The sequence below is a fragment of the Syngnathoides biaculeatus genome, chromosome 20 (genome assembly GCF_019802595.1).
Source record: "Syngnathoides biaculeatus isolate LvHL_M chromosome 20, ASM1980259v1, whole genome shotgun sequence".
NCBI classification, from domain to species: Eukaryota; Metazoa; Chordata; class Actinopteri; order Syngnathiformes; family Syngnathidae; genus Syngnathoides; species Syngnathoides biaculeatus.
The window spans coordinates 7,758,242-7,781,929 of NC_084659.1; the positions used below are offsets into that span (position 1 = coordinate 7,758,242).

The 23,688-nt window shown below is 47.9% G+C and overlaps 1 protein-coding gene across 1 annotated transcript; it reads right to left on the reverse strand.

Moving 5' to 3' along the window:
* Positions 1-5: 5 nt before the first annotated feature.
* hgfa (hepatocyte growth factor a) lies at positions 6-20,462 on the reverse strand. The gene is made up of 18 exons (XM_061807313.1): positions 20,139-20,462; positions 17,618-17,780; positions 17,433-17,545; positions 16,930-17,044; positions 13,184-13,326; positions 12,986-13,106; positions 12,788-12,906; positions 8,854-9,025; positions 8,544-8,677; positions 8,028-8,121; positions 5,671-5,810; positions 3,847-3,876; positions 3,656-3,770; positions 3,496-3,570; positions 2,756-2,893; positions 2,563-2,669; positions 2,339-2,472; positions 6-1,199 (listed from the first exon to the last, which is right to left on the reverse strand). The coding sequence occupies exons 1-18, from the start codon at positions 20,200-20,202 to the stop codon at positions 1,023-1,025; spliced, it is 2,154 nt and encodes a 717-aa protein (XP_061663297.1). The 5' UTR covers positions 20,203-20,462; the 3' UTR covers positions 6-1,022.
* Positions 20,463-23,688: the final 3,226 nt, after the last annotated feature.

The window sequence follows — 23,688 nt, forward strand, 5'->3', positions numbered from 1 at the left end:
AAAAGTGTTTTTTTTTTTGTTTGTTTTAATTGGAATGGGAATAATACAGCCCAACAAAATACAAAACCAAAAGTAGCAGCTTTGATGGACATTATAAAAAAATAGATTCAGCCGGTTGCTGTGAAGTTCCAAAATATGACCATGTGATATTTACAGAAATTTACACTTGGGCTATGTACACCATCGTTCAATTAAATAGGAGTGAGTAAAAAATATACATGTAGAAAAGGAAAAAAAAATAAAAATAAAAAAATTCATATGTGGAGCGAGCCACAGTCACTTCAGGAAAAATAGCTTCATAAATAATTTAAATGTTCAGAATTTTTTTTTTTTTTTGCATAGCTGACATGTTGCTCCATTTCCTCAAAGGTTTTTCTGATTGAATTAATTGGATCGATTCTTTCATAGTCCAGATGGTGTGAAATTTATGATAAAAAAAAAAAAAAAGAATCATTATCATCCAAATGACATTATCCACGGCCAATAACATCTTCATTTAGCCAGCAAAATCTCAGGCTCTGGATTTTTTTTTTTTTTGTGCTCATCTGGACTTAATTAACGTCGGCGCGGAAGCCAGAAAATTCCCCAAACGTTTGGACGGCAGTCGACAATAAATACAGTAAAGCCACCTCTCGCTTTTTAAATATATCAAACATCATTAGCGGCGAGGGGGAGCGAAGTGGGATCTATAAGACCCGTAAACTGGCGTCCTGAAATCCATAAAGGCTTCGCTTTGCGCGAAAAGAGAAAAAAGATCCGAGTGAGCGGACGCGGCCCGCCAGGGGCCGGAAAGCGGAGGCGTGTTTTCCTCGGCGCTCACGCCGCAAACATTCGCACGCGCCTGCGAGCGTCGACGCGGCTCCCGTCCCGCCGCCGAAGCGTCCCGCCCTCCGCGGGCCACCGTCGGATCATTCAAGTATATTCCAGGAGGCGATTCTTTGGCCGTGCTGCTTTCACACAATCTTCATTTGCGTAGCGGAGATTCCATTTGCTCGACGTCCTCCTGCGCCGCCCCCCCCGGCTCAGTTCGTGTCGGGGCTGGGGTAAAGCTTGAAGACTTTGTAAATCCACTGCGAGTAGAACGCCACGTTGACGAAGAGCGCCGGTCGCGACGACGCGCACTTGGTGCGCTGGATGCTCACGCCCACCACCACCCGGCGCTCCTGCTCCCGGCACACCAGCGGACCGCCGTTGTCTTTCTGCCGAAAGAAGAGAAATGATCGCAACGTGCCGAGCGCGGGAATAAACGGAGCGAATGGCGGTGGTTTGCCGGTTAGGGTGTGGATGATGAATACATTTTTCTGACAAACGACTAGCCAAAGCATTTTTGTGTTTAATACAGAGTGATGTTTTCGGAGGAATGCGTTTCAATAAAATTGGGGGTAATGTGGGCGAGTGGCTGTCTAATTAAGGACTCTCATTGAGCAAAACATGCCAAGCAACAAGTAGTGCAAATATGCCAAACAGCAAAACGAATGCAGTTAAATACGTGCAGCCTTCACTTGTTGCCCTATTAGAGCAATCTCATATTGACCGTATCTAACTCTAAAGAAATCTGCCTGGCGACAAGAGGCCATGTCAATGGCGGCCTGGTGGATGACGTGGACGCCAGCGAACGAGAGTGGAAAGTCGCCTGGCCGTTGACATGTCTGTCATTCACATCCTCGCTTCAACAGCTTTGATGATCAAGTCGTGCAATTCGTCATTTCAGCCCATCACGTCAAAGCAAAAGAGATTTTTTTGCTACACGTGTCTTAATAAATTTTGGCTGCTTTAGAGTACCGTAATTTCCGGCCTACAAGCCGCATCTTTTTTCACATGCTTTCAACCCCGGAGTTTATGGAGAGGTGGGGCTCATTCGTGCATTTTTTTCTAACGGCCGCAAGGGGGCACTCGAGCGGAAAAGGGAAGAGTGAGACCGGAATATATGTGCCGAGGAAGTCACTTTTACCGGCCACGTTAGTGCTGCGCTAGCGTGTTGCTGCTTTGTTACTGGAGCGTCGCAGTGATTTTTACCGGTAATATATATATTTTTTCAACCAGCCCTGTAAGCATCAACCTAGCGTTAGCGCCGCATTAGCGCTAGCGTTAAACTCTTTCAGTGTACCGTCTTTCTTTGTAAATGTCTCGTGTTTCAAAGTGGGTTTGAATGTGGGCACTTGCCGCTTTTACACAGCTGCAGCGTATGCATGTACCAAATGGTATTTCCTTTCCAAATGTACTGGGTGAGGTTTATAATCAGGTGCGCTCTGTAGGCCGGGAATTACGGGTCAGTGTGAATCTGTTTGACTTCATGATATGAAATCCACTTTGCCACGAGCAACTTGGAATCCCTTACTTCGCACACGCCTTCCCCTCGCTTGCCTCCAGCACATATCCTGCTCCGACCGGCGTCGCCCTTGATTTTTGAGCACTTGTCGTCGTCCACCATCGGCATCGTCACCGCGTTCAGCGCCTGCTCGCGTTCCTTGTCTGGGCACACGGAGCAAAGTGGTTGCAGGGAAGTTTTTTTTTTTTTTTTTTGCTTTTTAAACGCAAGCGGAAGTAAAAAGAAAAAGTCACCTTTGGTTTCCCCCCATCCGTACATGGTGCAGTTAGTCCCCTCGGCAACATGGCACTCCTTGACGGGAAGATGGATGGTGGCGGCGCCCTCGGACACGGGGGCGGGGCTGCAACGCGTATTAATCACGGTCACGTCGCGCGGACTCGCAAACGGAGCCGATCGCGCTCAAGCGCGGCGGCGTCGACAACTCACTCGGCCAGTTTCAGCATGACCAGGTTGGATCCCTCCGGGCCGCAGATGAGGCGAGAAATTCCCAGTCTCGGGTGCAGGGACGACTCGTTCAGGTGGCGCAGGCCCACCTGCACGCTGTACTCCCTCAGGTCGGGAACGCTGGGGGGAAAACATTTCAAAAAATTGAAACATTTCAGAGCACATTACTGTCATTTCCGACTTTTTTCCACACGCTTTCAAGCCTGCGGTTTATGCGGTGGTGCGGCTAATTTGTGCATTTTTTCTAACAGCCGCAAGGGGGGCACTCGAGCGGAAAAGGTAACAGTGAGATCGAATACGTGTGCCGAAGAAGTGACTTTTACCGGTATGTTTTTTTTTTTTAACCGGCCCTTTTAGCGCGGCGGCACTAGCATTAGCATTAGCGCAGGGTCACTCGCGTCAAACTCTCTGTGTACAGTCTTTGTAAATATCTCGTGTTTCAATGTCGGTTTCAATGTGGGCACTGGGCTAATGGTGAGGCTTATAACCAGGTGCACTCTGTAGCCCGGTAATTAAACTCATCGGAAACGTAAAAATATGTGAACGAAAAAAGAAACAACTCTCGAAAGGCAAATTAAATCAATAAAGATACTAAACCAATGAAAGCTATCGATGAAGTCAATTCATGCAAAAAACTAAACTCGCTAATTGTGGCAAACGAGTCAGTTTTGAATTTAAGCTTAGTCAAGAGGAGGATTGGCTAAATATGTAAACGGTCGTACCAGGATGTGAAGCACTGCTGGTCAGTCAACACCCAATCTTCTCGGATCAAAGCGCCTCCGCACAAATGGATCTTTCTGGAACAATAGACCCCAACCAACCCCGACATCAAACGTTTTGACAATTTCAAAAGAGTTGAAATCAAATCAAAATTACTCTCACTCTCTTTGGATGCTGACGACCCAGCCGCCGTCCGCTCCCCGCACCTGGCGGCCCCCGACGATGCGCGTGGTGATGTGGACAAAGCACGAGATCTTGGGGGGCGGCGTTCGCGTCCCTGGACGTCACAAGAACGGGCGTCGACGTCAGGGAACGCGGCGGGACGCGAGCGGGAAGTTGGCGAAGATACTCACCGTTTGGAGGCGTGGATGTCGGGGAAACGCCTGAACAAAGAAAATTCTTCGTAAGGACAACAAGCGGCGAATATGAATCGAATCTCCCGACAAACACGTTTTAGATTAGGAGCATAATTACATGCAGAAGCTTGGGAGTGTTTTCTTTCAGAAGTCGAAGGCCAACAAACGACATCGTATTGGAAACAGATTCGACACAGGCCGTGTTTCAATTTGTTAACTTTTACGGCGAGCTGTTGAGGCCGCGAACCAGTCTGGCACGAATTAAGCGTTCCCTTTGCGGGACGCCGCTTGGGTCGCGGCAACGGAAAGTTCACGACCAGCGAACGGTTTCCGAATCCAAGTGCCGGATTACTCCCGCTTTTGCTACGAAAGTGGTTGTTATCGAGCAACGTCTGCCGCGCGTGGAGGTGTTCGCTTGACGGCCGCAGTGTCGCGCACTACATTGTTGGCATTCCTGGCAGCGTGCGGGGCGTACGGCGTACTCGGTCGGTGGACCGTAAACATTAAGAGGTTGGCAGAACTTTCCAAAACGTGCACACCAGAAGAACTTCAGGCTTTCCCAGAAAAGCCTTTCGACGCCGAGATGCGACTTGTTCCCGTTGCCAGCTTACTCCAGTAATTATCCAGGTCCCAGAAAGGCACACCTGCTTACTCATGACTTTTTTCACACATTCCTCCCAATCTTATCGCAGCTTTTTGGCGCCCGACGTGCCGATCGAGACCGGATCAAACGCTTGGCTCCGAGGCCGAAAAGGCGGCTTTGCGCTCCGAAATGTAAAAGCACCCCTTCGGAAGGGTCCGCCGGAATGTTTCCCACGGACAAACACAAACACGCGCAATCCGTTCTGATGAGGCCGAATGACATCGCCGACCTTTCCCTTAGTTACTGTTGCTAGGGCGGCCAAGCCTTCAGCGCCAGCGCGGGAGATACGGCAGCGTGCTTGTGAAGGTTACGGCCGTGCGCCGTGTCAAAGTGACAAAGAAATGCAAAACAACATCGAGACGGACGCCAAGGCTTTACAGATTACGGAGCAAAAGTCATCCATCAAAACAAGATGAGACGGCAGGGGAGGACTGACGCATAGCTGGAATTTTCTCTTCAACCAGACCCCCCCACTCCAAAAAAAAGTGACACTTGCTCAGGTGTGCCAAACACATCATTTTATGAGAATAGAAAGGAAAAAAATACGTGCAATGGAGTTCAATTGAGGCGGCACGGTGGCTCAGCTGGTAAAGCCTCGCAGTTCTGAGGACCCGGGTTCAATCCCGGCCCCCCCTGTGTGGAGTTTGCACTCCGGTTTCCTCTGCAACGTTAAGTGGAAACTCTAAATTGCCCTTAGGTGTGATTGTGCGTGCGACTGTTTTGTCTCTATGTGCCTTGCGAATTAGCTGGCGACCAGTTCAGGGTGTGTGCCGCCTCCTGCCCGTTGACAGCTGGGAAAGGCTCCAGCAGTCCCCCCCCCCCCGACCCTTGTGAGGATAAGCGGCAAAGGAAAATGGATGGATGGAGTTCATTTGAGCTGTGCTATTGACGGAAATATTCAAAATATTTTCCTTCAACCTAGCGTTAGCGCTGCGGCGCTAGGGTTACCGCCACCGCACTAGCGTTAGCGCAGGGGCGCTAGCATTAAACTCTCTGTGTACCGTCTTTGTAAATATCTCGTGTTGCAACGCGGTAGTCGCAAACGACGCGTTTGCGACATTATTGGGAGAGTAAAAATCCATCAACTTGCTTCAGAACTCTGCTGTGTGCTGCAAACTGATGGAGGGGTACGTGCGTCCGAGGCCGCTCGAACAAATAAGGTCGTGTCGTCCACTCACAGTGCTTCATTTTGCAGTAGTCCCAGGCCAGGCGGGTGTTTGGGTCCGTGTAGCACCAGGGCCCGTGCTTGTCCCCGTCCGGGTTCCGGCAGTAGTTCTTGTCCAACCCTACATGGGATAGTGTAGAGTGAGAATCCCCGCTGCAAAACACACAAATATAGATGCTCATGTTCCGTTTGTTATTTGGCAAACAGTTGTTATCACAACACACACAGTGCACGCTGAACCGTGGCCGCGGGGCACCAAAGTCGCATCCGAAGGACTGCGGCGCGCCCGTAGAAGGAAACGGCGCGTTTGGCCAACAGTGCTCATGGGACTTTGAAAGTATGCGCTCTCAGACCGCCAGGAGCCACGTCCGCCACGGCGCACACTTGGAGGAATTCCCGTCCGAGGATTGCGCGAACCCTGTTCTCGCGTAAGCCTGAAAAGCCATTAGCGGCCACGCCCGGCGCGCGCGTGCACAGGCGGAAGCACAGCAATTTGTCAAGAGGTGAAGATAATTTCGCTTCCCGGGAGAATGTTTTTTTTTTTGTTTTGTTTTCATCCCGGGACGACCCCTAACCTCAAAGCCAGGCCAGACTGGCTGGCGAGGGGGAGCTGATTGGCTTTGATCTGCTCCCTGTGCCAAGCACTTCCCGCAGGTCAGGGGTCTGCTCTGGAACATGTCCATCTGCCCGTCCCGTTTTGGCTTTTAAAATTCCTCTTAATTAAGCTATTCCGACCCGGGAGCCTCAAGAATAATAATCGGGCTTGGTCCTGACCCTTGAGGAACCCCTGATTTCCCCAGTTTTTTTTTTGTTTTGTTTTGTATTGTTTTCACGGCTTAACTCCATTCATATGAAAGACATTTTCACATGGACAAAATGGGGGGGGGGGGGGGCGTGTGGCTTGTCCGCGTGTCCACAAACACTCATCAGTTAGTGATGAAGAATTTTTTCCCCCCTTCTCTCGAAGAAACATTCCCAGTGTTTTCGCCGCTTATCTTGGCTCCGAAATAAGTAACAGGCCCATAAAATGTTAGAAGCACGTTGCTACAATGAAGAAAACAAGTATTTGAACACCCTGCTATATTGCCAGTTCTCCCACTTAGAAATCATGGAGGGGTCTGAAATTTTCATCGTAGGTGCGTGTCCACTGTGAGAGAGATCATCTAAAAACAAAAATCCAGAAATCACAATATATGATTTTTTTTTTGATGATTTATTTGTGTGATACAGCTGCAAATAAGTATTTGAACACCTGAGTAAACCAATGTTAATATTTGGTACTTTGGCCTTTGTTTGCAATTACAGAGGTCAAACGTTTCTTGTAGTTGTTCACAATGTTTGCACACACTGCAGGAAGGATTTTGGCCCAGTCCTCCACACAGATCTTCTCTAGATCAGACAGGTTTCTGGGCTGTCGCTCAGAAACACGGGGTGTCAGCTCCCTCCCAAGATTTTCTATCGGGTTTAGGACTGGAGACTGGCTAAGCCACGCCAGAATCTTGATATGCTTCTTATGGAGCCCATCCTTGGTTTTCCTGGCTATGTGCTTCAGGTCCTTGTCATGTTGAAAGACCCAGCTGCGACCCATCATCCTCTCCTTAATACAGTGCAGTCGTCCTGTCCCATTTGCAGAAAAACACCCCCAAAGCATGATGGTACCACCCCCATGCTTCACAGTAGGGACGGTGTTCTTGGGATGGAACTCATCATTCGGCTTCCTCCAAACACGCTTAGTGGAATTATGACCTAAAAGTTCAATTTTGGTCCCATCTGACCGCAAAACCTTCTCCCATGCTCCTCTGTATCATCCGAATGGTCACTGGCAAACTTAAGACGGGCCTTGACATGTGCTGGTCTAAGCAGGGGAACCTTCCGTGCCATGCATGATTTCAAACCGTGACGTCTTAGTGTTTTACCAACAGTCACCTTGGAAACGGTGGTCCCAGCTCTTTTCAGGTCATCGACCAAGTCCTGTGGTGTAGTCCTGGGCTGATTCCTCACCTTTGTAAGGATCATTGAGACCCCACGAGGTGATATCTGGCATGGGGGCTCCACTCCGATTGAGGTTGACCGTCATGTTTCGCTTCTTCCATTTTCTAACGATTGCTCCAACAGTGGACCTTTTTTCCACCGAGCTGCTCGGCAATTTCTCCGTAGCCCTTTCCAGCCGTGTGGAGTTGTGCAATTTTGTGTGGGAGAGGTTCAAATACTTATTTTCTTCACCGTAGCTATTACATTTTTATAAACATCAAACAATCCAGCCGAACGACAAAGATCGCTTCTGGCAGTGCCCCAAGCACATTGCGAAAATGAAAGTACCTCTCAAAAATTAAGAGAGAACTGTAGAACTGTTTGTTTTGGTTTTCTTACCCGTTGATGTGACGGGACCAGTTGGCGCAAGGAATCCCCGAGCGGGTGACGGCTAAGGTGCCCCGGTACGCCTCCCCGTTGTCATCGTAGCATTCTACGGAAGAACGAGAGACTGTTATTGGAAGCACGTTCCCCCACCCCCCGGAGGGAGGCAATCGGGCGTTCTCCTACGGCGCCTAATTGCAATCAGCGAGCGCAAGCGTGCGGGATAGCGCACGAGGCGCTCTGCGGTCATTCTTCAAAATCCGCCGAGGCTTCTCGAAGCAATAAAACATTCAAATGGAATCAGAGCACGTGTGGTCCGCCTCGACGGCGCGCAGACGAACATGCGAAGTGACGGCGAGCCCGAAAGTGCGCCGCTTTGGGAGAAGGCAACTAAACGCTGCGTTCAAGAATACGGGAAAATTAGAACCAAACACTTTTTCGGCCGCAGGTGGGAAATTCTCCAATTTCTCAAACATGTCAGCGCGAGGCTCACACGCCGCGAGGTCGTCGGACGTCTCGAGAGTGATTTACCGGTCTTCCTGGCGGCCTGGGCGTCGCACCTGGGGATGTGCGTGCAGTTGGCCCGTCGCTGGTTGGGGTCGCTGGTGAAGCACCACGGGTAATCGGATCCGTCCGGGTTGCGGCAGAAGTTGTCGCGCAGGCCCCTGCCAGCCGCACAAACAAGGAAAGTTCATTTTTTTGCTTTTCGTTTTTTTTCTTTTTTTTTTTTTTCCTACCATGGCAACAGTCGGGATAAAGAACCCCACCCCACCGCCGCCCCCGGAGAGTCCACCTTATCTGAATCCAAGATGTTGGCGGGGGACGAGAGCGCATGACTCACTTGCATTTGAAGTTGACGGGAAGAAAGGAGTGCTGGTGGGGGAACTGCGAATCCCAGCGCTGACACGTCACCCCCTCGGGAGTCACATTCATGGTGCCGCGGTACTCTCGGCCTTTTCCCCGGACGCACCACGCCGTGGCGTTCACATCTGGATCCTCGCTGGAGTCGGATTCTTGAAAAGAAAAAAAAAGAAAAAGCAGAAAGTAAAGAAGTGGAGGAGAAAGGAAGATATTAATCCTTGCAAGAATGTGCCATGTTTAACCTGAAGACAGATGATCAAAAACAGTAGCGCAGCCCCCCCATAAGCCCACCCGCCCCCCCAACAACTTCCCGCTTCATCATCCCGCCTCCGGTCCTGAGAGGAAGCTCGCTGTTTATTCATAACACTGACAAGACGCCTCACATTCTTGCACGCCGGGACATCCGCAACAGCGCCGACTTTCTTTCGACTTCTCTTTCCGTCTGTCAAATGTTCATTATTTTGGCGGGATTTCGAGCCCATCCACAACAACAAAAAAGGCCATTTAACTCTTCGGGTGTCCTTAAAGGTCCACTGTCATGAAATGGATGAATTTTAGCATTTAGCATAGTTATTAATGGAAAAAAAAAAAAAGGCAGCCGGAATGGACCCATCCATTTTTTCACCACAAAAGATCATTTTGACGTGTATGGCTTTTTGTAACTCCCACCATGGAAATCCTCTCGAGGGTTTTGTTTTCGAGAAGAAGCAGGAAGTGACGTGAAGGACAGTAGCGCACTCAAGCGGACTCATATGTTTAAACTAGTTTTACCTGCTGGAAGGTAGCTCGTTGTTCCTTCGTGTTAGCCAAAACGCCGGCTCGTTGTATTGCTGGATGTTGTCCGAACACTCGGGAGGATGGATTTACTCTTCATATGTTTCAAAAAGACCCGGTTTGTCGTCAAAAATGGATTGCACAGGTGCAAAGGACTTCGTGGTTTCCAAATGACAGGTAGGTGTGTATACAGATATTAAAAAAATATATAGTTGGGGGAGGGGGTGGGGGACGTCATTCTCTCATAACGTAACAAAAGATCTGCGTACGTAAGTCAGGGGTGCTAAATGTGTTGAGGTGCCCGTCGGACAGCTTCAAAGGAGAAGCCGCAGAAGGACGGCCTAGATTGCCATAAGGCCGGGCCCGGCGTTAGCCCTGACGCGGAGGTGAATCGGGAAAGGAGCTGGTTTGTTCGGGCTCCCCCCCCTGCCCCCACCGGCCACTGGTGTCTGGGCACCCCACTTCGCCCGTCGGCTCGCTCGCCAGCGACGGCTTGACGCAGAGGTGGTTAGAATTGTCGAGGATTCTGTTGTTAGCTAGAAGTGATCCGCGTATCATCTAAATAGGGCTCGAAACGAAAGGGTCATAATGCCCGGGTCACTTCACTCGATTGCGAGATGTTCTCTTCTTCGGAAAGAGTTTCCTTCCGTGTCCCACAGCAATTCACCACGACGTGTTTTCAATGGCGAAAGTCCCGGCGTAACATCCGCTGATGACGTTGCGGGCGATATGGCGACCACTTGGACGTCGAATGAGACTTCCGCGACTTTGCGCGTGGATGATGCGCTCTCCGCTCAGATTTATTTTTTTCGTATAGACATCGAAGTGAATAATCTTATATATATTTTTCGTGACATTATCTATTTTAGAATGTTTATAGGCTTTAAAAACGCCCAATTGCTAAGCTGGCACCAAAAACTATCGTCAAAATACCGAGGAAGTCATTTGAAGATTTTAAAGACCACCACATAACGTACATTATCCCCAAAAAAAAAAAAAAAAAAAAAAAAAAAAACCTTTTCAGTAGCGAGGTATCAAATTATAAATCTCACAGAGGGAACGCTCGGATTCAACATTTTTGTTGCGTGAAATAAAAAAAAAACAAAAAAAACCAGCAACATATGAACATTGAATTTACGACATGAGACACTTTTCGATCTTTCCAGTGTGGGAATGTGCGCTTTGAGAGCATCCTCACAAGTCAATGATCCTAAACACATTCAGGTGGAATGCCCCCCCCCCCCCCCCCGACTGCCTCGGATTTCTGTCTGCGTTTCTTTTGCCTTTGACAGATGAGATGGGAGAAGATGGAGGAGGCAAGGTCGTATTTGGATGGGATGGGGTGCGGGTGGGATTCTTGATGTAAGGCACGCCGGGCAGCAAGCAGTACAGGTCAGCGGTTTTTATCCGTGCGAGGGCCGCCATCGAGGGACGCACACATCTGGACGCAACGCCCCGCCCTGCCTGTAAATCATTAGCCGCACGCGGACAGAAACGCGGAAAGGATGCTCGCCCTTTTTGCGTGCGGGCATATTTCACTGAAACTAATTCCGGGGAATCTTTTCGCTGCTTGCGTCGCGTGCGTTCCCACGCCTCCGCCCGCTCGTTTTTAAAGGCTAACGCGATCGCGGTTCGTTATGTCAAAGCCACCCTTCGTGGCGGTCATTGGAAATATTTCCCCATTATTCGATGTTAAATTAAGCAAAAAAAAAAAAAACAAAAAAAAAAAAAACAAATGTAAATTCAAAATATACTATTTTACAAATTAGGTAGCAAGCTAGCTAACAAGTCAATTGGCCAATTACGATTCATTTCCGGCGTATAAGCCACGACTTCTTTCACACGCTTTCAAACCTGCGGTATATGCGATGATGCGGCTAATTTGTGGATTTTTTTCTAACAGCCGCTAGAAAAGGTAACAGTGAGACCAGTGTCATATATGTGCGGAGGAAGTGACTTTTATCTTTTTTTTTTTTTTTTTAACTGGCCCTGTTAGCGCTGTGCTAGCATGTTGCTGCTGTGTTACTGCCATGTCTCGGTGATTTTTACCAGTATGTTTTTTTTTTTTTAGCCAACCCTGTTAGCGCTATGCTAGCATGTTGCTGCTGTGCTACCGCAGCGTCTCAGTGATTTTTACCGGAATGTTTTTTTTTTTAACCGCCCCTGTTGCTACTACACTGTAGTAGTACACAGTGTTTTTTTGTTTTTAACTGTATTTTTTTTTTTTTTGTTACCAGCCCTGTTCGTGCTCCCGCGTTGTTGCTATGTTAAGCTAGGCTAAGGTATTAAAACTTTGAAAACTCTTTCTGTGTACCGTCTTTCTTTGTAAATATGTCGTGTTCGTGTTGGCTTATGTATGTACCAAATGGTATTTCCTTTACAAATGTACTGGGTAAAGCTTATAAACGAGTGCGCTCTGTAGGCCGGAAATTACGGTAAATGCTAAACTAACCGAGAATAAACTAACTTCATCTGATGACAAACAAAAAACAGAGCGATAATGTGGTAGTTTAGATCTAATCTCGCTTGTAAAGTAGACTCACGATCAGACTTGCCTGCCAATTGAACTGCCTAACAAAAAAAACCCAGAAGGATTAAGTAAATTTGTGTCATCCTGCAAACTATCGCACTAGTAAAATGGTGAAATAGCTCATTATTTTTAAAATTAGCCACCTAAGTAGCAACCAAGCTAAAACCGCACCTAAAATGTGCCCAGATCCATTTCCCAACCCTCCACGATTCGCCATTTTCCATAATCCTGCTCGCTATCTGACAAACTCGCTCACTTGACTACTCGCCAAAACAGTTTTTTTTTTTTTGGGTCATCTTCTCAACTGCTCCCTTGACACTTGTTGACCACTAAAACTTTGGTGTCAGACCCTCCGCAGAAGAAAAATAAAGTCACGTCGACAACATTAAGGATGGGGACAACCTGAAACAATTACTCATCTTAAACAGCCAAAACCAGCAAACCCTTCTGTCGCCATCGCCACAAGACCCAAAGCCACAGACTGCCCGTTAACCATCAGCGCTCTGTGATCTCTTAATAGCTTCCGAACGGCCATTTGCCAACTTGAAACAATCCGAGATGAATTCTCGACAGAGCACGCGGTCGGATTTTGAGCGAGCTGAGCCTTTACCACACATGGTGATGTTGCAGTACTCCCACGGAGTCTTGGGATCCATGGTGTAGCACCAGGGACGAAGGCGGTTGTCTGGGTTGCGACAGTAATTGTCTGCCAAGCCTTTGTCCTTGTACCTGACCGGGAGATGGAAGGTAAGGTTTAAAAACTGATAGACCGACTGCGGCTAGTTTTGACATGTATTTGTGGACAAACCTTTTCGGCTGGAAGGTGTGCTTGTGGGGCCTGGCGGAGTCCCATCTCTGGCACTCTTTGCCGCTCTCTGTTTGGTCAACTTTGCCCCGGTAATCCTCGCCGTTGCACGTCATGCACACGTCTGCCGGCACAATCGAAGCGCACATTTATTTATGGGAAAACACAAGCCCGTATCAGTTTGCGCCTCGCGCGGTTTACCCTCCGAGCACTGCGGCACGCCGCATTCCTCAGCCCGCACGTTGGGATCGGTGGTGTAGCACCACGGACCGTTGGGGTCGTTGTTGGGATTCCGGCAGAAATTCCTCCTTAGGTCTTGTGTCGGGTATCTATCGGGATAAAACCTACAAAAGGGAAGGTAACGCAGTGTACAGTGGCGAGTGCTATAAGCTTTGAAAATAAATTTCAGGGAGTTGCTGGGTCTGCGTAGATAGAGGGTGTTCTGCACTCGCTACCTAGCAAAATAAACCCAAAGTCCATTTGCATGAAGACCCCAGCTAAAACATTAAAAACCTTTACGATCCAGTGCAAAATCAGTCATTGATACGGCTTGCCAAAATGAGTGCTAGCTGGCTTGTCGCTGCTCCCTCATGTGTGAAGGAGCCCGACAGAACCAGGAAGAACGGACGCTGATGGATCACCCGCCGTGAGCCATCTTTACGTCATCCCCCCTCTTCGGCCAAGTGAGCATGGCGAAGCCGCCGCGAAAGTGCAGGAAGAAAACCAGGATTGGATCACATGCTGCGATCTCAGTCTGTGGAAATTGGCCTTCTCCCAAGATATGTTTATCGTTTTAAATATACAAACTAAGTCATTGATACACCTTTGCCGTCGTGTCTGAAGGAGCCTGAAGACCGGCAGCGTAGAAAGTGAAGTAAGTGATGGATCACGCGTCGTGACCCGACTTTGGACTTTTTCTGTGTGCGGCCTTAAATCTAATCTCCCCGTTCTGTCGACCAAGCGTGGTCACGACGCTGTGAAAGTCCAGGAACAAGGACCAGGCTTGGATTTCTTGCCCTCATCTCTTTGGATGCACCTTGCCCGCATGTGTAAAGGGGCGCCACAGGACCGGGAAGAACTGCCGGCGTAGAAAAAGTGATGCTCCAGCAGCCCTGACCCGGTTTGCACTATTTCGTGTGTGGCCTTAAACGTAATCCTCCCTTCTGGCGATTTAAGAGTGGTCAAGCCACTGTGAAACTGCAGGAACCAGAACCAGGCTTGGGGGACACAGATTTACACAGACAAGGTGTGGAAACCAGGATATCGTAATGATCCGGACAGACAAGTGAACTCCGAATGCAAAACAACGGCAAAGGTCTTCGGGTTTTTCCAGCCTGTCAGCAGGTTGTCCGAACATTCTACCCTGACCGACGACTCTTGTCCTGGGGGACTTTACTCTAACCCTGCCCCGCCCCCCTCCCCTTTCATGCACCGGGGCTTACATAAAGCTCTGACACTAATGCACGACATCATTCAACCCAGAACAAGGAGAGACGCTCTTAAAAAAAAAAAAAAAAAACTCCACTAAAATCTCACCCCTGCTTAGCAACGCGCCACCAGAACCCAAAACATCTGCTTTGTGTTAAACCTCTTCATAATGTCAAAGTATTTATGTCATACTCCAGTATATAATAAATTGTATTACAAGGTAGTACACGGTACCCCACACAAAACAGGTTGCATGCGGTGAGAGTCCATAAAAGGCTGCCGCACTAAGCGCGGCAGTTAGCCGTAATGATGTTGCGCTAACAGATGTTAGCCAGTCATTCCTCCAATTGATCTCGCTGCCAGAGTCCGTTCGCGTTCTACACATGCTGCGCTCCTGCGCGCCCATTCTTTGAACGCATTGGCGAGGCCCGTCCGAAGCGACGCTCGCCTGCGAAAGCGACTACGGGGAAATATTTATGACTGGCGATGCAGCCGACTTCATGAAGTCAGACCTCTTGAGTAGTAAAACAAGCTGGGACGTTAAAAAAATACAAAAATGACGGCTGAGAATGACATTGAAGAAGATCCATTCATTGATTTTAGCTTGCGGCCTCTGACACGTAAGCATGTTTAGCTTGGGAGATGAACGGAGACGAACGCTCGCGTCGCAGTGAGTGTCGCTCAACGCTAAAATGAAAAAAATATAAAATACTGCTAAAGTTTGGATGAGATGAAATCTACGTTTGTTGTAGCTAGCGCTAACAACGTGGCATTACATACGAACCAACTATTCTTAAGGTTTGGAATTGCTAACGCGATCATTTCGCATTATTGAAACATTTTTGGCTAACATTTCGGCCTAAACAAAACGAGCAATAAAATTCCAGCAAATCCAAACTTCACTTTGGTTTTAGCTTTTAAGGTTACATAAAATGCAAGGGTGAATGATACTAACGGCTAGCTAAAAAAATACAACATGAAATGGCAATTTGGTTAAAAATACAATCTACAATGATTCATATTTAATTATTCCCAAGGACAGTAATAAATCCTCAGTTTGGGCAATTTCGGGATGCCGAGCACCTGGCGTCCATGTGAAATTCCCGAATTTTAAGCAGACTGATGAACACGCAAAGAAATATTTCACCCTCCATGTAGCGCTGGGCGTCAACATACGCTTCCTCAGACTATCCGGTTCCAATCCCAAGGTCCAAAGGACATCCCAAGTGGGAAATATCGCGGGAAATCAAGCCTGTTCGGAGTTGTGTTCGATCAAGCATGAACATAACAGTTCGGGAGCTTTGACGCGGCGGGACGGCGAAAGGTAAGTTAGCCCTCGGCGCCGCTAAATCACGTCAAATCAGAGCGACGGCTAACAAAGCAAGTGTTTATCTTTAATGGACATCCCTGCAGGTTTGCGAGCTTCACTCACAAATGGGGTTTTACACTTTTTTTTTGGTGGGCACATCAAAACATTTTCTCCCTTCGGCGAGGAACTAATGAACACTGCTAATGAGAAGCTGGCACTGAACATTCTTTAACAGGAAAATTAAAAAAAAAACAAAAACAAAAAACAGGACAGTACATAAGGGTAAACAACTCTAGTTGGTCAGGAGGTAAAAGCAATTCGGGCCGATGGTGGGATCCCACACCCAGATTTGTAAGAACTTAGCATTAGCTGGCTAGCACTCGAGAGTCTCCGCTCTACCGTTACTTTCCAACATCTTGATATGTACAAAAAATTGACATTTACTCTAACTTCCAGCCTTTAAGACGCGACTTTTTCCCCACACGCTTACAAGCCTGCGGCTTATGTGGTGATGCGGCAAATTTGTGCATTTTTTCTAACGGCCACGAGGGGGCACTTAGGCCGAAAAGGTAAGAGTGAGATTGGTGGAATATATGTGCCGAGGAAGTGACTTCTTTTTTTTAACCGACCCTGTTAGCGCTGTGCTAGCATGTTGCTGCTGTGTTACTGCCGTGTCTGGGCGATTTTTACCGGTATGTTTTTTTATATATTTTTTAACCAGCCCAGTTCGTGCTACCGTGTTGTCGCTATGTTAAGCTAAGCTAAGGTATTAAAACTTTGAAAACTCTTTGTGTACCGTCTTTCTTTGTAAATTTCTCATGTGGGTTTCACTGTGGGCACTTGTGGCTTTTACACGGGTACGGCTTATGTATGTACCAAATGGTATTTCCTTTCCAAATGTACTGGGTGAGGCAGATAATCCGGTCCGCGCTGGAGGTCGGAAATTACGGTACATGTGTAAATATTCGAGCAACCTCAACAAGTACATGTAAAAATGCCAAAATAGATACAGAAACCTGAGCACCTATGAGGGTGTAGAAGCGCTACCTAGTGGCGGCGTTGGGAAACTGCAGCCTCGTCAACCATTACACAAAGACGACAACTACCTGCGGCGAGATCTCAAATGCTGTTATAAACGTACCAAGAACTTTTTATGCCTCAGCCCGTTCAAACCGCAACTTTTGGAAGGCATGAAAGAGGGAGTACTCACGTGTGTTCATTGATGTTATTATCAGACCAGGCTTGACACGATATGTTGGACTTGGTCCAAAACCTCCTCCCTCTGTAGTTGTCCTTGGGTCCCATGATGCACTCCCTTATGTAATCTGAGCAAGCAGAGCGGAGAAAACCACTTTTCATATCACATTATGATTTGGATTGTTTGCTAATCATATCCTCTCATCTGTCAGTACATGATCAATCAGCCCCAAAACAAACGCCCGCGTGGGGGGTGGGGGGTATGGTTCCGTTAAATGTCACCGGAGCAGCGGGCGGGGGGAGGTTTCCGCAAATTCTCGAGTGCCAGATTCCCCAGGCAGCGCGGCGCTACAACTGTAAACAAAGATACTTTACAGGGTCGTTTACGCGTAACGGCCGCGTGGCCTTTTGGCCGGCGTTTGTCGTGTCAACACGGACTTCTGCAAAATTCCTGCGAGCTCCCCAAAACACAAATACTCGTGAATAACGCCGCGGCGGAGAGGCCAAATTGTTTACCTTTCTTCTCGTACAGCGTGAAATTGGCGTGCGCCTGCTTCTGCGCGCCGTGGCTGAAGCGGTCGAAGGGGAGCAAGTGGCATTTCCTGTTGTGCTTGTGGAAGTTGAAGGCCCTGCAACGCAGGAAGATCTTAGCCGATGAGCGCCCGATTAACAACGACGACGACAAAATGTGGCAATCGTACCTGCAGTTGAAGTGCTTCTTGACTTTCTTGCACTTGCGGGCGCAGTGCTCCTGCGAGCGGCTGTTGCGCACCACGGGCAACTGCGGGCATTCGGCGCAGACCAGCAGGCGGTTTTCAGACTTTTCGTAGCGCTGCAGAGACTGTCGGCTCTTCCGGCAGTCACCTGACGGGCGAAAAAACTGCGAGCTGGCTTAACACAAACAAAAACGTGCCATCATCACATACTAACTTCCTATATCTGCGCCTGACCAGCCGCCCCCAAAGTCGTGTGTTGCCATGGCAATTTTGTTTGAATTACATCATTACATTTGTGACGACTAAAGGAGGTCTTTTTCTATTGTTATTGTATGATATTAGTATTATTAACTGTAATTTTCTGAGAACTGTCAATGTGATGAATGGCAATGCTAGCATTGTATTATTCTGATTAGTAAATGTAAATATTTAAGATTTTTGGTGTAATATCGTATTTTGGGTGCAAAAAAAATCATAAAAAAATGGAATCTCTTCATAAGAGTTTTGTTTACATGTCATTATTATGGAATGGCTTCTCAGCCAGTAATATAATTTTTTTTTAATAAAACTGATTTGTATTTTGTATGGAAAATATTACCTTAAATTATTATATTTAATTAATTTTAATTTAATTGATGTAATGTAATTCATTAAATCAATCATTATTATTAAAAGGAAAATGACATTTTATCCGATTCTGATTCCGAGTAAATGTATGTGATTTTTTTTTTATTTTATGAAATTGTAAAACTCCCAAATGTTGACAGACCAGTTTTCTGCTTTCGTATTATGGCAAGATTTCGCCTTTGTGTCAAAAAATAGTAAAGTTTGAAAAGAAAAATTGGGCAAAACTTTGCATTTTTGTGGAAAAGTACTTTGGCAGCGTGTTCAAGTTACAGCAAGAGTGTGGAGTAGCAAACTTTGTTGTGCAAAAAAACTCCAATTTTTGTTTCAACAAAAGTTTCAATTTTGACAAAATGTGTTTTTGGAGCAAAAATACTTTGCTAATGTAAGTGGGCGACTTGAGAGACTATTCTAGCCGTGAGCATGACGTATTCCCTCGTAAAATCTTCCGAGGAGACATCGTGCGAGTAAACGCCATAAATGTGACAAGCAAATTGAAACGTTGCCATCACTCTCGCGTCATCGGCCGCGGCGGAAAGGCAACGTGTGTGTGTGTGTGTGTGTGTGGGGGGGGGGGGGGGGACCCCAACCCCTAGAATTCCAAATCGTCCTCCGTTCAGTTCCACCTGTCGAGGGTCGGCAGGAATAAAGCCCCGGCGCCTTGTACAGAACCAGAACCGGGATTGGGTTTCCACGTACGTTCATTTTTGCTTTACAAGTGACACGAGCGACGGCTGCAGAAACGGTTGGAAATGTTTTGGGTTTTTTTTTTTTTCTTCTTCTTCTTCTTTTTTTTTTTTTCTTTTGACGCGCTATTAATGTTTGGACTCGAGCGCAGCACATCTGGCACTCATCACAGTGTTGTTGCAGCCCTCATGTCTGGCGAGGCCGCTCATTTAGATTTCACGTCGGGCTCGTCCTCAGACGCTGCAACGAGGAGGCCGAAGTTGCGCCGCGCTGGGCCGGGGGCGACTGGCACGGGTCGGGTCGCCGGGGGCGGGCCGCGCCGGGGCCAGTCGACGGTTGCGGCAGATACATCAATGATGTCAAATATTCCATTGGGATTCATGACAGATTAATCCTTAAGTGTGTGTGTGTGTGTGTGTGGGGGGGGGGGGGGGGGGGGCGGGGGGGGTTCGGACACAGTGACAATGTATTTTTTTTTAACTTTCTATTTTTTTTCAACTTTGAATTTGTCTTTTTTTTAACTTTCTAATTTTTTATTTTTTTAATTTTTTTTCTAATTTGAACTTGTCTTTTTTTTTTTGGTAAAAATTTTCCACATTGAAATATTTTGTAGTTATTTTCAAGCAAAAGTACAGTGTTCAGTACACATTTTAAGCAAATGGGGGGGAAAAAACCCCTCATTCTATATTAAGTGTGACTTTTCCAGAAAACCTCTTTCTTCGGGTTTCGGATTGGCTTAGAAGGTACAGCGCCACCTGTTGCTTTGGCATGCACTTGACAGTCTTCAAGTGTGGAGTGATTTCACTTAAGGGGCCAATTTTCGGTTTTTATGTGAACAAGTCAGCATCCTCGCGCATCATAAACTTCAGTGCCGCAATAAAACTATGTTGGCTGCAGCATGCAATGGTAAATAAAAGGAAATAAGAGGGCCCCGTGATGGGGAGAACCACTATGAGGTAGAGCAAATATTTAATCTTTGAGCCAAACACTTCTTAAATGCTCCAAAAACAACCCCCCTCTCGTGCAGAGTCGCATTAAACACCGTGCGTCATTCCAGACAGAAGACCGAGGAAAAAAATGCCGATTTAACAATTTCTGCACGTTTATTAGGCTTGAATTGACACAGACACCTATGAAAACAGGCGTGCGGAGACGAGCACGAAACTGCCCCGGGTTCGGCATCATCGGGGCTTACCTGCATCCAACATGCTGAGCAGCGCGCACACCATCGCCTGGTAAATCCATACGTGCGTCTTCATGGTGGACTTGACCTGGATGTGCGTGGAATGCGGGCGGCTTGTTGCGTGGAGCGAGACACGCACACGCGGGATGCTTCGACGCGACGTTCCGGCCGACGTCTGCCCGAAGAGTCGCTGCGAGTGTCCACGCGCGTCCTCGGCTCAACCCGCCCACTTCTCCGGACTTCTCTCGCTCTTTTTCTACGGGAGGAAACTGACTGGAGTGCGAGTTAAGTGCGCGGAAATAAATGCTGGACAAACCGCGTCCGGTTGTTGCTTTCAAAATAAAAGGGCCGCTTGGAAAAAAACCGAATCTTGATGTACTATTTAGAGGTTCATTTGTAACAATAGCTGTAATTTGAAGTAATATACGCCATTTACACTTCAAATTTACACTCTACGTGCTGATTAAAATTAACAGTACAGTAACAATTTAGAGGCATATATATATGGATATACTTATATAACTATGCTATGTAAAGTGGTTGCGTAGTACATTTGGCTGTATCTCCCCGTGCATGTTGCAGGGAAACAATAAAAAATGTACAGTTGGAGCCCCGACATGTTCGTAGCTCATAATTTGGGGATTCACCTATTTGTGCATTTTCGGGGAAGGCACCCGGTTACTTGCATTCTTTTGATGTGATGTAGTATCATTATCCATCCATCCATTTTCTTTGCCACTTATCCTCACAAGGGTCGCGGGACTGCTGGAGCCTATCCCAGCTGTCAAGGGGGAGGAGGCGGAGTACACCCCGAACTGGTCGCCAGCCAATCGCAGGGCACATCGAGACAAACGGCCGCACTCACAATCACACCTAGGGGCAATTTAGAGGGCCCAATTAATGTTGGGAGGAAACCGGAGTGCCCGGAGGAAACCACGTAGGCACGGGGAGGACATGCAAACGCCACACAGGCGGGTCTGGGATTGAACCTGGGACCTCAGAACACTGAGGCCAACTGCTCCACCGTGCTGTACATTATCGTGAGCGCCAAATGTTGGCTCGCTAGCTGTCACTATTTTCAGTTGCCCCCCGAAAACGACAGAACTATTGTATCGGTACGATTGTTCACCTCGATACTATTTCTACCTCGCAAATAGTTACGACAAACATACCCGGGGTAAAGTTTTGAATAATTATATTGACTGAGTTTTACTAAAAGTTTGTTGAGGATACATTTGGTCCCCCCACCCCACACCACCCCACCCCACCCACCTAGAGCGTAGTGGTCTCCAGTGGACCTTTTCAACTTTGACCTTCCAGCTGATAGCAGCACGGTACCTGGACTCCAATCAATTGTCCGACACGCTTATAATTAACATAAAAGTGAACGCCTAACGGATTTCTATTAAAAAAAAAAACAATATTAGTCCAAGGCAAATAACGCATAAATTAACGCGAGCGTGCTGCTTCTTGACAGTTTTGTGAAAGCGGGTTGCGAATCCGAGCGCTCGGACTTCTTCAGGCGAGCACCTGACGCCAGAAAAAGGGGATAATCGTAAGAGCAGGATCCCGCGTCCCCGTTGCCTCACTTTGGCTGCCGTGGAAAAACAGATGGGATTCTTGGCACTCCGTGCCAAAGATCACTTGGCGCTCCGCGCCGGGGTCCTCGGCCAGTTGCAAAACGCCTTCAGGTACCGGAGCGCATGAGCAGGAAGTATTCGAAAACAAACTTTCACTTCCAATCAATCACTGTGGGACTCAAGTTTGGGGATTTTTGAACCGGTTGAGAGATCATAAAACGGGAATGTAACAATCCAAATGTGCCGTACGAGCGCAGGGATGCTAAAAAGGGAAGAGAAATGTCATAAAGGGCAGCGCACACTCTTAAAAGTGGACGTCCCATTGGATTTATACGACACGAGAACAAAAAAAAACAAAAAAAAATTCTATCGGCAGGGCAACCAGAAGGGATTCAGTTCAGGTGCCAGCAAACAAGACTTTTGTTGGGCGCCCACCCAAACTGGACAGGAAATCCAGACTGAAGTCGTGAACGGCCGGCGGTTCAGAGAAAGACTTAAGGAGGGGGAGGGAGGGCGTCTGAAAGCATCGATCTGAGGCAAATGCGTGTCGGAAAGCGCCAGCAGGTGTGCGGCTGTCCAAGTAAGCTCACGTCGCACCTGTCAATCAGCCTCAAGAAGAAATCCAGGCACGCAAAAACGCCTTTTTGGCATTGTTAAGTGCCTTTATCGGGCCTTTGAAACGCAGCTCGCCCCCTCCACCATCCCAGGTAGACGCCTGATTACGCATTCATTTGGGGGGGGGGGGGGGAGGGGGGGGTTGCAGATGCTGGAGGCAGGAGTGATTCTATCCAAACACACCAACGCAACGGGAGTATTAGCTTGCATCTATTGAGGTCCCACTTGAAAAGCCCCAGAATCCAAAACGTCAGTCATTCCAAATGTACTTGGTAGGGTTAAGCGCTAGGTTAACAAGTCCGTTTCGATGCAATTCGTGCTCATTTGCCGTCATTCTGAGTGACTACTTAAAAGATTCTTATCCTTTCTTATCATTTTTTTTTTCAGTTTTGGCTGATTATTCCCAGTGAGAAGCAATTCATAGATGCTGGAGACTTGTGGGGAGGCTTTAGGGTACAACGTGGCGGTACCCTCACAAGTTCTGCATTCTTTACACCTTGACGCTTGGGGAAGGACCTGTACACCTTTTGATCCTGGGAAAGATTACCTTTGATTACGATAATTGGGGTACATGAGAAATGACTGTACCTTGAAGGACATTCAGACCCCTACACACCAGCGATTGAAAGCCTTAAGGAGACAAAACAAAGTTGCAGTGTCATCCTTTGAACGCTCCTTCAAAGGGGATCAAGTTTTCCTCAGATGATAAAGGCTCTCCCTCCCTGGCGACACCCCACATTTGACCCAGGGTGTCACCATTAACAGCACCGAAGCAGGATTTTACCCATCTAATTATTTTACACCCCAGCTGGACACCCCCCCCCCCCCCGAAGCCCCCGTGTTGGCCTGCACTCTCACACATGAAGGAGGCTAATCACCGGTGTGATCTCCCCCTTTTCACCTCTGACCCGCCCAACACTAGAAAAACAACCTCCACCCCTGCCACCTCCCAGGCCCTCAACGCTTTTCCCCCCAATTAGGAGGGTGCCTTTCCCATTGCAGATGACAGATTAGGGGCCCGGGGTGGGGGGTGTGGGGGGGGCTGTAAGACCTTGGTTTGCTTCTCCTGATGCCCGCGGAAGGGATGAAACATCCCGACCTCGGGGAGCCATCTTAGCGGAGATGGAAGTCGTGTTGACGTAGAAAAACGACTGTCTTGCCGGAGCAGCGGGACGGGGGGCACCGAACGCGGAGACGTCGGCTTGCGGCAGATGGTAAAGAAATTCTATGAAAGGAAAATGGAAGATGCGATCAGAGGTAGAGAGATGAAGTGCAGCCTCGAACGGTCGAAGGACAATGGCATTGAGGACCAGGAGATAAGGCCTAACGCCATTTTAGTCAACCGCAATAAAAGCCAAGGCGTACTC